Source organism: Carettochelys insculpta, chromosome 19, assembly GCF_033958435.1.
Source record: "Carettochelys insculpta isolate YL-2023 chromosome 19, ASM3395843v1, whole genome shotgun sequence".
In the NCBI taxonomy this organism is placed as follows: domain Eukaryota; kingdom Metazoa; phylum Chordata; order Testudines; family Carettochelyidae; genus Carettochelys; species Carettochelys insculpta.
The window spans coordinates 23,259,301-23,273,188 of NC_134155.1; the positions used below are offsets into that span (position 1 = coordinate 23,259,301).

At 57.2% G+C, this 13,888-nt stretch overlaps 1 protein-coding gene across 3 annotated transcripts in view; it reads right to left on the minus strand.

Annotated features, from left to right (window-relative positions):
• Positions 1-13,888, minus strand: part of HIP1 (huntingtin interacting protein 1) — a 135,522-nt gene that overhangs the window by 10,436 nt on the left and 111,198 nt on the right. For all 3 annotated transcript variants that reach the window (XM_075013446.1, XM_075013447.1, XM_075013448.1), the window contains 13 exons: positions 13,276-13,348; positions 12,511-12,694; positions 11,050-11,138; positions 10,654-10,770; positions 10,277-10,378; positions 7,267-7,461; positions 6,706-6,853; positions 6,014-6,100; positions 5,287-5,394; positions 5,056-5,192; positions 4,640-4,750; positions 3,803-3,861; positions 665-758 (listed from right to left, as the gene is read on the minus strand). In XM_075013446.1, coding sequence (XP_074869547.1) covers positions 665-758; positions 3,803-3,861; positions 4,640-4,750; positions 5,056-5,192; positions 5,287-5,394; positions 6,014-6,100; positions 6,706-6,853; positions 7,267-7,461; positions 10,277-10,378; positions 10,654-10,770; positions 11,050-11,138; positions 12,511-12,694; positions 13,276-13,348 — 1,504 coding nt within the window. The remainder of the gene's footprint in view (positions 1-664; positions 759-3,802; positions 3,862-4,639; positions 4,751-5,055; positions 5,193-5,286; positions 5,395-6,013; positions 6,101-6,705; positions 6,854-7,266; positions 7,462-10,276; positions 10,379-10,653; positions 10,771-11,049; positions 11,139-12,510; positions 12,695-13,275; positions 13,349-13,888) is intronic.

Consider the following 13,888-nt stretch of genomic DNA (forward strand, 5'->3'; position numbering starts at 1 on the left):
GGGCCAGGCCCCAGCTCTGGGGGCCCCTCGGGGCCTCCTCTCCTCAACATGGATGGGACTGGCTGTCTCTGCCGGCTGCACTGACTCCTCTGTACGATGCTGTGTCCTGTCGGCTAATAAACCCGCTGTTTTCCTGCTGAGTGAGAGACTCTCCTGCCTGCGAACAGGGTGCAGAGCTTGGGGGACCCCAGAACCCCATCACAGTGCCTACATTCAAAGCCAGTGTGGCTGGGGGAGCAGGGTGTGGAGCCCCCCAGGATGCATGGCAGGTCAGGACCCACACAGCTCAGTGGGGGGATAAGTGCTGAGGCGTCTTGGCCTGGCTCTGTGGGAACCCAATCCCCTGAAACGTCTCTGGAGCCTGATGCTGGCCAAGTTGGGAAGTGCCTCGGGGCTCGTGGCTTCCACTAACAGCCAGGCTCCTGGCTGAGGCCTCCCTCGTCTGGTAGCTGGCTCTGCAGCTACAGGACCTGTGGCGCTCACACTCCCAGCTCATGAGGAGAGTCTTCTCTCTGGTGGTCTGAATTAATGGTCCCCTACGGAGACTTTAATCTGCCCAGTGCCAGAGAAGGCTGGAGTTGCCAGGTTAGGCCATGGAGTGACTGAGGCAGGACTGCCAGGAGCAGCTGTCCCAATAGGTGTAGCTAGAGAGGGTCTTGCTTACCCTTCCACTCTCCACAATCTCCCTCTGGAGGTCCTTCGAAGCCAGGACTAGCACCTGGATAGCCTGCATCAGGTCCGTGCAGGAAGCCAGGATCCTGCAAGCGATAAAGGCAGCTCACGAGAAGGCAGGGAACACACAGGCTAACGAATATTTAGCTGAATTAGATGTAATCAAGTCGGCAGGGCCTGCAGAAACGCATCTGAGAGGACCTGAGGAAACAGCTGAAACTATCTTGGAGCCATTCGGGGTGATCTCCGAGACCTCCTGGAGGAGAGGCGCCAAGGACGGCAGAAGGGCAAATATAGTAGCTAGCCTTAAGCAGGGGAACTAAGAGGACCTGGGCATTACTGACCAGGCACACCTACTTCAATACCTGGGAAGATACTGGAACAAGTGATTAAACAATCAATTTCTGAGCTCCACACAGGTGGTCTGTGGATAGTTCCCTCTAAGGTGCGCACCTCGGCAGCTGCATGCAAGAGATCGAAGGGCTGCCCACCTAATCAGTGGAGCTGTGGCTCTGTTGATTAGGTGCTAGGACCCTGGAGAAGACTTATATGTAAGGTTAGGTCTTGGGGGAAATGGGGGTAGGTGGGAGGAATTTGGAATGTGAACGGCTGCAGCAGCCAAAGAAAGACGACTTTCCCCAGCTCCAGGGCTGCGTCTGCTTTGGAGAAATAGCTCTCCTTCCCAGCCCCAGCTCCGTGGTTGCCATGGCAGGAGAGAGACCGCACTTCACCCCTTCCCAGCTTGGGGGCTCTGTGGCCGAGGAAAGAGGCCACATCCATCACCCTAGAAATATGAGTCACACACTTTTATTTGTGGACAAAACGTTAACGATTACTTTTCAAAATGTAGTGGTTTTATCCACAGCGCCTTACAATAGCTAGCCGATGGTACAAACAACCTCTGCAAAGATCAGGAAGGGGTCCACAGCAACTTTCAAATGGTCCACAAAACACAAAACAAAAAACCCCAAAACAAAAACAAAAAACCTACAGCCAACCAAACCAAACCAAACCAAACCAAACAAAAAATATCCCAAACAGAGTTTGAGACCCACTGACCTAGAGCAGTCATGTCAAACTCAAAGCCTACCGAGGGCTGCACAAATGAAAACTGATAGATTTCAGGGCCACCCAAGAAAAGAAAAGGGCGCCGAATTTGCAGATGAATTGTAGCTCAGAAATTTCTCTTTGGAGTCTGGTCCTGCCCTCAGCTCAGGCTTAAACAAAGACTGTGAATGGCTGGCTAAATACAAAAGCAGCTTCCCCTCCCTTGGTGTTCACACCTCCAGATCAACTGCTGGTAGTAAGCCTCACCCTTGCTGACTGAGCTAACCTTGTTATCCCCACCCTTGCTCTGGCTTATTTATACCTGGCCCTGCAGATTTCCAAGACCAGCATCTGATGAAGTGAGTCTGTGCTCACGAAAGCTCATGCTCAAAACTTTTCTGTTAGTCTGTAAGGTGCCACAGGACCCTTCGTTGCTGTTACAGATCCAGACTAACATGGCTACCCCTCAGGTACAAGTCAGACATTAGGAATCCGAATACACATAAACCTGTCAGTGAGGATTTCAAGGGAGCAGGCCATAGCATTCCAGACCTGAAAGCCTGCGCTCTAAAACAAAGAGACTTTAACACCAGATTACAAAGGGAGACATCTGAATGGGGGTTCATTCTCAAGTTCGATACTTTACACCTCAGTCTCAAGAAAGATAGCAATTACCTTACGCATTACAAGGACAGTTTCCCCATCTTTGATATTCATAGTGATCTCAGGCAGCCTCTTAAGTTAATAGACATTGGCAGAAATTTTCTTCCCCCTCCTTCCCGCATCCTATGTAGCCAATCTGTCACTTTTTATTTCATTTTTTTCTATCTTTCTGTTAAATTCTCTTTGTCTCAGTTTTTATTTATCAGAATTTTCCAGACCTAAAGAAGTTGGCCCAAAAGCTCATCACCTAATAAATTATTTTGTTAGTCTTTGAAGTGCTGCAGGACAACTTTTTTATTTTATCTCAGTTTTAGTCAGGCTTTTAGCCTGGTCCCACATGACATGTTCCCAAGCAAACTAGACAAATGTGCTTGGGATGAAATTACTATGAGGGGGATGCACAAGTGGTTGAAAGCCTGGCACTGTCAATATCTGCATTCACTACTTGGATAACAGAGAGGAGGGTATGCTTATAAAACCCACAGGTAACATCAGGCTGGGAGGGATTGCAATCACGTCTGACCACAACAAGATGAAATTCAAAACAGACAAGTGCAGAATACTGCTCTTTCACAAGGAAAAGTCAAGTGCATAGCAATGAACCGGGGAGACAGCAGTCACTGCTGAAAAGCCCCTTTGGTTATGACTTAATGTGCCAGAGTTGTTGTGAAAGAGGCCAGTATCATTCGGGGTGTATTAACAGGAGCACTGTACGTTAAGGCAGGGGTGGGAACTGTCCTGCACTGCTCAGCCTTACATTTCCATTCCCACTCTCAGTGGCTCCAGATGCCCTCCCACAACAGTTGGGCTAGCAGGAAAGCCACTGCCCATGGGGCCCCTCTGCTGGGCACAGTTCTCCCAAAGACAGGCCACTCTGAGGGCCAGAGCAACTAGCATCAGCAGCCTCCCTGCACCAGGGGCTCCTCTGCCCTCTGTGAGCATGAAGGGTGGGCTATAAAGGGAAGGAGCCCTGAGGGAGCGTAGCCGGGGGGATTCCCCACTGGGCTTTGGGTGCGAGTGGTGCCTAGGTCCTTTGCATGAGGAGCTCCCCCACAGGCAGTGCTGTAGACAAACACAGGGTTCTCCCCCAGAGCGTGCCCAGGAGATGGTGGCTAACTCCGTGGCCTCATGGCCAGTGGTGCCACACAGGGCAGCGGGCAGAAGGGGCGAGCACTCACTTCCCCAACAGCCTCCTTCCGCCAGGCAGCTGTGATGCTCTAACGCTTTTCCTGTCGCCCCATGTTCCCTAGGGAGGAGCCCTCCAGCCAGAGCCAAGCTCCCTACGTGCCAGGACAGACGGACAGTCCCTAGAGGTGCCCGGGATGGGTGTCAGAACTCACTCCTGTGCTCATGGCAACCACCCCCAGAGCTGCTTTGACTGCGGCCAGCTAGCAGGGGGAGATCTCGGCTCCATACTGACCTCTCATTGACCTCCAGCTTGACCCCGGTGTCCCCGGCCCGAGACTTGCTGAGCATGTCCTGTTCAGAGAGACAGAGCCATGCTGCGAACCAGGGTGTGCGCAAACACCCGCTCACCTGCCACCAAGCCCAGCCCGGCTCTCCTCTCCCTTCACCCAGGGACCAGGTCCAGGTGTCAGGGCTGAGCCCAAGGCAGGGGCTCGCGAGCTACCTTTCCTCACCCTGCTGCCCTCACGCCCAGCTTAGCCTGAGCTGCTGGACAGGCCAGGACCGTGCTGGGCTGAGCAGAGCAGGAGGGGCAGGAGACGGGCCTGCTGCCAGCAGTGTTAGCTGGGCAGCTAACCCAACAGCTGCTAGCACCACCTGGCTGCAACAAGCAAGGCTGGGGGCTGCTCAGTGACCGCCGGTAGGGAACAGGCAGGCTCACTCTCAGGAGTGTGGGCGCTGGGAGGTGCGTGATGGGCAGGGTTATTGCTCAGCATGAGCCACTCTAAGGTGCTGCTCCCCTGGCTCCTCCCAGGGGAGAAGGGCATAGCAGGGCTGCCAGCCACAGGACACGTTTCGCTACTTGCTCACATGGGGAAGCAGAACTGGGGCAGCTCTGATAATGGCCCTATCAGGTCTTTGGAAACTCAGCCCTGCCAGCCAATGGGAACGTGTGGAGGGGAAGGAGCCGACCAATCAGAATGCTGTCTGGTCCCTTGGCGGCTGAATGGCTGGAGCTCGCCCCAAGGTACCTGCGTGGCTCTTGCTGTGTTGCTCTGGTGTGCTGGCGGTGTTCCATTTACCGCGGGGCTGAGCAAGCGCCAGGGTCTTCCCAGCCCCTCTCCTGTCTCACCTCTATCCTGGAAGCTGCTGCCTCGATAGCTGCCGACGTTGCCGCCATCTCCTTGTCCACCAGGTCCCCCAGCTCCTCCTGCTCGACGTCCAGGCCTTTGGGCCGGAGCTCCTGGGAGGAGGAGAGGAGAGTCAAGGGCCCCAGCAGGAAGGAGCAGCGCAGAGCTGAAAGCCACATCCCACACACAGATGCAGCCTCCAGCCCACCCCAGGAGTTCTGAGTCCTCGCTCCCCCCCAGGCCATATCTACCAGGCTGTCCCTCCAGCCTCTCTCACGTCTCCACCCCTACCCCAGAGGGCTCCTGCCCATACCCTGGCTTGCATGTCTATCGTCCACTCCGGAGCAGTGGGTCTCCCATGCCTGTCCCAGGCTGCAGCGGCTTGGTGTCAGGCCTGGCCCCAGCCCGGCCCTCTCACCTCCCCGATGGCGCTGATCCTGCTCAGGCAGTCTCTCACGGCGGTGCAGTCGGCGCACGCCAGGGAGGCTTCATCTCTCAGGGCACCGAGGTAGTGCAAGGCCTCACTCCCGCACTGCTTACACGTCTCTGACAGCGCTGAAACCAGTCCACAAGGCAAGAGCTGGCTGAGGGAGCCAGGCATGGCCAGAGGGACCAGCCCCTTTCCCCTGGCCATGGAAGGGCAACTTACCATCAGCGGGCTCCATAGGGGCCATGTGGGAGGTGGCGCTGCCCTGCAAGATGGTGTCGCTGATCAGGTGGGCAAAGAGGGCCACGCACGGCAGCATGCTGCTTACGTCTGGGGGTGAGAGGGAAACCAGCTCCGCAGGTCAGCCAGCAGCACTGCTAACCCCTCATCCCTCGGGCCAACAGGAGCCCCACGCCACAGGGAGTCCGACTCCATGGCAGAGGAGCCCCACAGGGCACGAGAGCCAGGAGCAGATGTGGCCCTGCAGCACAGGGATTCCCCCTCCCAGGACCATGCGGCGTGGTGCACGCTGCTCCCACCTCAGCTGACGGGCACAGTGGTGTGTGCAGCCCCAGCACACGGGGCCAAGCCACGTCCTCGCGCCGCTTTGGGAACCGCCCACTCCCTCGACTCAGTTTCCCCCCGCCCCTGCAAGAGGCTTGTTGGAGCTAGCTGCTGTGCAGGCGAGCCCAGGGGTAACAGGAGGGGATCCCGGGTGCTGTTGCTGTGCCACTTGGGTGGGGTCCGGTGCTCGGCGGGCCAGGCTGGGAGCTGGGTTCCAAGGGCATGCTGTGCCCCTCACGCACAAGGGGAGCGGATGGGATCAGTCTGGAGGGCCGCTGGGAAGCCCCAACGGTTCGCTCGGCCCCTCCTCCCAGCTCGCTGCAGCCCCAGGCGGAGGAAGGCGCCTGGGGCTGTCCCCTCCCCACAGGGCCCGGACAGCTCTCACCTGAGCGGTTTGCAAGGTATTTGCTGTGCGCACCCTGGAGCCGCTCTATGCAGTCCGAGGCAGCCAGCGTTCTGCACAGGAGGTAATCTGCATGCAGAGGAGACCCAGAAGGAACTGAGCAATCTGGTCCAGAGCTGCTGGGCTCTGCGATTCGGTCACTTGTTCTCCCCATTACACGACTAAACCCCTCTGCCAGCAGAGAGGGAGGCAGCCCCACAGGGCCAGCTGGCTCCAACCGGCTGCATTTCACTCCTGCCATTTCTGGGGCACAGCAGAGCACTGGGAGGGGAGTTTGGCCGTGCCTGGGAATCCTGGACTACAGTGCACTTGGGTCCTTCCCACAAGTGAAACGTTGGCTCTCCAGGAATGTTACTGGGGAGCCGTCACCTCTGGTCAGGCTCCCCAGTGTGTGTATGTGTTAAGGGGGACTCCGTCAGGGGCCAGACCATCCTTTCCTTCAGTCTGGGGCAGAATAGGAACAAATGGCTCCTGGGAGCCCCCAACTCGCCTGTTCTTGACCTTCCGGTTTGCACCAACAGCCAAATCCCCACACAACAGCCAGAGCCCCGTCCTGCCAGGAGCTTTTCCACCCTGTGCATGAGCAGCCAGAGCTCAGCGCAGCTAGGTACACCCTGTGCAGAGGGAGGACCCACCCCGGAGGACAAGGCAGCCGTGGGCCCACGGGCCTATACCTGCGGAGCTGGTGCAGCTGATGTGGGCAGGGTCGTCAAGGCGGTTCAGGGAGTCCTGCACCATCTGCTCTGCCTCCCGCACAGTGCACTGCAGCAAGGCGAACTGCTCGTCCAGCAGGCGCTGCTGGAGGGCCTGCTCCTGGCTCTCCTAAGGGGCACACAGAGAAGAGAGCAATCAGGGCCGCCTCAAGCCTGGGCCAGGCTCTCCCAGCGCACAGCAAGGACCCTGAGGCCACTGACAGGCCAGAGCCACGTGACTGAAAGTGAAAGAGTCAGCGCTGGCTGCTCCAGCCCCATGTCCTCCCAGCAGAGGCACAGCGAGAGGGGGACCAAATCACCACACCCACTGCAGGAAGAGCAGTTCTGGGACTGTGAGCTCCCAGCAGGCCATGCTCCATCCGACAGGAGCAGCCAAGCAAGGGACCCAACAGCCCCGCTTGTTGCGCATCACCAGTCTGCATTTCACAAGAGCAGCCCTGCCACTCCCGCCAACGCGCTGGGTGAAGTGAGGGTGCCCTGCGTGCTCAGGGGTTGGAGCCATCCACCGGCAGGCAGGAGTACCTTCTCTCCCAGCTGGGTCTGTAAGGTCTCCAGCGTCTTACTGCTGCTCTTCGCCTGGCTGTCCAGCGCGTCCTTCAGGTGCTGCAGCTCGGCCTGCAAGGCTCCCACCTCCTGGCTGCGCTGCGCCACTGCCGCCACCAGGCTGTCCCGCTCCTGCTCCAAGCTGGAGGTCCTGGTGCTATGCTCTGCTTCTGACTGCAGGGCAAATGGAACGGAGGGGGATCAGGAGAGAAGAGAGGAGCACGGCCCAAGCGCCTGCTCTCGGAGATCCCTGTTAAATTCCAAACTTAGCCCCCCCCAAGGCCCAGTGTGCTGGGGAGGGGGAGAAGGAGGAGGTGCCCACACCCCTGAGTGGCTGGCACTGCTCCCAGCTCAATGCGACGCTGGCAGGCTGACCACTCCCAGCCAGGGTGACGGCCAGAGCCAGCATGCCCAGGGCTGCTGACTGGCTTTGGTTTGTGATTGCAGGGGGCTGTGATTTCTCAGTGCATTCAGTGCTGGTGAGAGGTGCTGGCTCATCAGCCCAGGAGACTAAGTCCTCTTTAGCCACAAGCAGCAAACTCCCCTCCATCCCCACCGCACCAAGCTGCCTCCACCCCAACCTGCAGGAGCCCCTTCTAGGGCTGAGGAGCACTCAGTCTCTGGCCAATCAATCCCTGGGCGCTCTGGGAAGGCATCAGATCCCTGGGCTGCTGGAGATCTTCTCCTTGGGGCCCAGCTCAGTTCCCAAGGCCACCAGAGAACATCAGGAGGGACCAGTTCTCAGGCCCTTCTAAAGTGGGCTGGAAAGGCACCTGGGCTGGTCCGGGCCTTACCATCTCACAGGCTGCGGACTGTGCTGCACCACTGTGGGTTACTAATCCCCCCGGATGAGCTGGTGCTGGCTGGAGGGTTTTGCTTTAGCTATTTACTGCGCATCTCCCAGACAGCCCTGGCTAGGATGACTTCACTGGGATTGTTCCTGCTTTGGGCTGGGGGTGGGACTAGATGGCCTCCTGTAGTCTCTTCCTCCCCGAATCTCCCACAACTCCAAATGGCTGCAGGTGTCGTAGGTGGCTCCAGTGCTGAGTAAGCTGGAAAGCAGCCTAACAATGCCACCAAGTTGCAGCCTTTCAGGAGAATTGGGACTCAACGGGTCCATGGTGACCTGTGGGCTACACCTGGGAGAAATGAGGTGCCCTGGGGCTGACAAGTACTGGGAACAGCTGAGCTAGAAAGGGGGAGCTGGAAGGGGAATTAAAAGAGCTCTCCAGTAGCTGCTGCAGGTTGGAGAAACCCAGAGGAGGTGGAACAGGCCTGTGCTGGGTCAAGCCCTGGATGAGGAGCTGCAGGTGATAGGAAGAGCCCCATGGTCCGGGTGCAGGGAGAGAGTGGGTCCTGCCTGCCCATCAGCTCTGGGAGAGGGGCCGGGCTTTGAGGCTACACCAGCCAGGCCTACAATTTAGACCTGGCTCTGGGGGAGGGAGCAGGAAGACTCAGGAAACAAAGATGGCTCCTGGGAGGCAGAGGCCTTGAGTTAGAGCCTGCAATGGGCAAAAGGAACCCACAGGGCATGGGGTGGTGGGTACCTGAGGTGGGATTTGTAAGTGGGGCTTGGGAGAGACAGGGGCAGTGCCAGAGGCCTGGGGAAGGGAGCCATGGAAGGTCTGCAGCAGGCACCAGGGCTGACACTACAGCTGATCTTACACACTCATGCCAGGGCGCACAAAGGGCCAGCGCACCCAATTGCCAACGACTGGAGATTCAGCCAGAGTTCCCAGACCAGCACGCCTCAGACCACCCATCCAACGCCACTCTCGCGCTGGGCTCTACGACCTGGGCTGAGCACGGCAGGTCCTTGAGAAGGACCCAACTCGCACATTTCTACAGGATTTTCCATCCTAAAGCTCTCGCACCATTTAAGAAGCTTAACCCAGCCTGACACAAGCATCACGCTTCGACCACCCAGAGAGGCCTGCCGGGCCAGGACAGCAGCTTACATGATTCCACCTGAAGGTATTAATGAGCCGCAGAGGCAAGGCAATGAGAACCCCAGCATACAGTACCCTGGCTGGGAGCTGGTCAGGACAGCAGGGGCCACGGGGTCTTTAAGGGCCAGGACACTTGTGTCTGTGAACCGCATAATGCAGTTCTGCCAATTTGCTGCAAGAGAACAGCTGGGCTAGCCTTGGAAAGGCAAAGCCGAGCAAGCTCGCCATGCTTACCAACAGGAAAGGAGGCAAGAATGCTATTTAAACCCCTCTTGTCTGGAACGAGTGTGATACTTTCACAGCATCTCTGACCAGACCCACTGTGCTGCTCAGGGGAGCCTAGAGGGTATTCAGCCACGCTCTGTGCAAGCAGGTGGGGCCTTTCTGGCTCTACTGCTCTGATTTCTGCTGCACCCTGAGGAAGAACATTGCCTGTTTGGGTGGGCTCAAGCCAGGGAGCAGCGTGCTTTCATCCTGGAGGCCCAAGGCCAGGCGATGCTTAGAGAAAGGTGCTGGGTTATCTGTACCCATCAAGTGGCTGTGTCTAGTAATGGCAGGTCACAGAGATCCTACCACTGAGTTCCCCATCTTGGTCCCCCTCACACCCGCTGCAATTCTTATGGCATTAGAAACAGCCAATAACCTGTGAGCATTTGAGAACACCACACAATGGTTTTTTAAGACCTGCTGGCAGGTGCAATGAAACACCAGCTTCCCACTGAGCCGTTACCAAGCCCTGGGGGAACTGAAACAGTCAGCTAGTGGCTCTCCGGCTAGCGTGGCTGTGTGATGCATCTCGCTCCTTGAAAGCAGAGGTGGGCAGCTATCCTCTACCCATGGTGTCCAGCTGTAACACTGTCAGGGAGCTGCCATTCTAGCACTGCTTTTATAACACTGGCCCAGGACTGAAAACAGCGAGTCCCTGACCTCTGCCCATGTCAGCACCAATATGAACAGGGCTGCCTGCCCCAGGCTCTACACTCATCTGGGACACAGCAGTTGTGTGGGGAGACCAGGGGAAGCGGCCTGCACACACTCACCTGCAGACTGGCTTGCAGAGTGCTCTGGAGGGTCTGCAGCTCTTGCTTGCTGGCTGTGAGCTCTCTCTTCAACGTTTCCAAGATCTCCACCTGTTCCTGAGTCTGCAGACGGAGCAGAAACGAGTGTACATGTCACAGGACAGCACTGCCTGCCCTGGGCTGCTCGTTACCACACTGCAGGCCTTGGCCAAGAGCTGATTACAGCCCCAATCTGCAGCCTTCTCACTCCTCGCTTGGACTGTCCTATGGGGACAAGGCTGTAGACCTGTCTCTGCTGCACAGACTCCCTTACTCTGGACTCTAACCCAGCCAGCGCCCCCAGCTGACAGTCCCACGCTCTGGGCCTGCCCTGCTCCATTCTGCACACGCAGACTCACCTTCCTCTGGGCCTGCTCGCTCACGCGCTGGAAGGAGTCCTCCAACTCTTTCTTCTCCCGCTCCATGTCGCCTTGGGCCTGTCTCGCTACCGTCACCTGCTTGGTGACCTCAGCATTCTGGGGAACAGCAGCAAGAACCCATCAGGTGCATCACTGCTGGCTTAGCCTCCTAGGATAGGGCCAATGCCTCGGCTCCAAGCCAATCTGCTCTCCCCAGAGGTGGTGTATGAGGGTGGGGGATCTTCGCCCACTAGCCTCTGGAACAGTAGAGCTGCCTCTGTGCTCAGGGCGCGATGGTCCAAGGCTCTCTGGGGCACAACCTGACCACTCAGGCATGAGACCCAATACAAAGCCAGCCTGAGGCTTGGCACGAAGGAGAGGAGAGCTGGGACTTACTTTGCGCAGCAGGTCGGCGTGGTTCTGCACCAGCTCGCTGTACTTCTCCTTCAGCTTGGTGTACCGCTGCTCGTTAGCCTGCGCCTTCCCTGCAGCACACATGCGCACTGGGTGAGAGAGCTGGGAACACCCCTGCTAAGGACGCCTCCCATGGAAAACCCCACCTCACTGGGGCAAAGGAGCCACGCCACGCCTACCCCCATTCCAGCTGAGAAACATAGGTCCTACAGCACCCCCTGCTGAGGGATCCTGGGACTGGAGTGGCCTGGGTTTCTCCCCACAGTAAGCCTGTCCCACTCGCTACTGCTTCCCCAGCCTGCAGTAATTTTGCAGCAAGTTAGGGCAGTATGGCTCGTATAAACAGACAGAAAGGTGGAGAGAAAGCTGGCTAGGTCGTTGGGCTCAACAGGTAGCGATCAACAGCTCGACACCTGGTAGGGGGCCGGTATCAAGCAGGGTACCTCATGGGTGGGTTCTGGGGCTGGCTTTGTTCAACATCTTCATTATTGACCTGGATGAGGGGATGGATTGCACCCTCCGCAAATTTGCAGATGACACTAAGGTCTGGGGAGAGGTAGGTATGGACAGAAGAATCCCAGGCATTGTTACAGGCTGGGGACTGACCGGCTAAGTAGCAGTGCAGCAGAAAGGACCTGGGGATTACAGTGGATGAGAAGCTGGGTATGAGCCAACAGCGTGCGCTGGTAAGCCAAGTCGGCTGACAGCAGAATGGGGTGCATTAGTAGGAGCACTGCCAGTAGGATGTAGGGAAGGGATTATTCCCCTCTATTTGGCACTGGTGATGCTGCAGCTGGAGTATTGCGTCCAGTTGTGAGCCCTCTGTTACAGAAAGAATGTGGATGCGCTGGAGAGAATCCAGTGGAGGGTGACCAAAATGCTTGGAGGACTGGAGCATGTGACCTACAAGGAGAGGCTGAGGGACTTGGGTTTATTTAGTCTACAGAAGAGAAGAGCAGGGAGGGATTTTCATAGCATCCTGAATCCAGCTACCTCAAGGGGGTCTCTAAAGAGGATGGAGAGAGGCGGTTTTCAGTGGTGACAGATAACAGAACAAGGAGCAATGGTCTGAAGTTACAGTGGGAGGTGTAGGTTGGATATTAGGAAAAACTATTTCCCCAGAAGGGAGGTGAAGCACTGGAATGTGTTACCGAGAAAGCCGGTGGAATCTCCATCCCTAGAGGTTTTTAAATCCCGGCTCAACAAAGCCCTGGCTGGGATGATTTAGTTGAGGTTGTTCCTGCTTTCAGCAGTGGGTTGGACTCAGTGACCTCCTGAGTTTCTTCTAACTCCCTGATTCCCTGACCTGCATGGCCTGAAGCTCCATGCTCCCAGTCAGCCTGCTTCACTGCCTGCAGCACCCTCCATCAGCCAACCCTGCTGGAGCATCTGGGCTAGGGACACAGGGGCAGACCCATGAGCAAAGCAGAGGTCTCTCCTCACTCTCAATCTCCGTCAGGCTCCGCTGTGCTTTCTCCGTGTCCTGCCACTGCTTCTTTAGCTCCTCCAGCTCAGCACGCAGGAAATCGCTCTCGTCCAGGGCCTGCTGCTTGAGGTGCAGCTGCTCCGCCAGTTCCGCTTCCAGCTCACTGATCCGCCCTCTCAGCTGTACCACTAGACGATGGCTCTGCAGGTCAGCCAGGGGAGAGGTGAGCCGAGCACCCATTAGTGTTGACTGCCCTCTGAGGGGCGGGCTGGGCTCTGCACTGGGCTCCTGGACACATCTGTTACACTGCTGTAGCGAATTACATCTGAACTAGTCCACCCAAGTGCCCAAGGCCCATACTCCCCAACAAACCCATGAATAGAAACACTGGCCAGTCAGCACGCAAGGAGTTATAAAACAACGGCCCTCTGCAAAGCCAATGCCTGAGGCAGCAGGGGTGTCCTTAGGTCAACGGGCAAACCCAAAGGTGGCAGAGCAGAAATATTGCTCCGGGGACAGAAGTGCTCCATGTAGCTGGAGAGTAACAGCTGCAGCCCCAGGGCCCTGGAAAGGGGACATCTCTGGAGCTCAGAGCTTCCTAGGGCCGTGCTTGGCTCCTGGTTTAGCGAGACTCAGAGGAAGGAGCTGCACCAAGTTCCCATCCCACAGGTCTGCCCCTGTTCTGAGTCTGGGATCACACCAGTGAGCGCCCAGCTCTGCAGCTGGCTGCCACAGTGACACACACGCAGAGTTACTGGGACTCATATGGGCTATACAGTCACCTCTGCCTTGGCATTGTCCAGCTCCTCCTTCAGCGCACTGACCTCCCGGTAGAGCTGCTCGATCAGCCTGTCCCTGACAAGGAGAAATTCACCAGTTGCTTCCCCTGTGCAGTCCCCCTCAACCTGCGCCCCAGCCACCTTGGGTGATCGCATGGGAATGACACAGACATTATTGTAAGGCCAATACACGAGCGAATGGTGCTCTCCCCCGCCCTCCTGCGCACAGCACCGATCAGCCCATCTCGGGGGGCTGTGGAAGATGGGGTTTGGGGATGAGCAAAAGACAGGCTCTCATGCTGAGAGAGAAAAACAGGATTGCTGGCCTCAGACAGACACAGGTCAGAGGGAGTTAAAAGGAGCTGACTGGTCTAGAGCAGTGATTTTTCAGCCATGGTGGGAAGACCCCTTTGGAAATGTTATGTACAGTCTGTGGACCCCTGGGGACCTGCGAATCGCTGATCTCGAGGAGGGGGATTGAGATCTTTCATTCTCTGAGTCTCAAAGTGCAAGAGCATGGGAACATTCAATGGCACTTAAAGGTGGCCCGTTCCAAACTGTGCGCAGGAAATACACTGTCCCTCAATGCCCTGGTGGCCTATGGAACTGCAGGTAA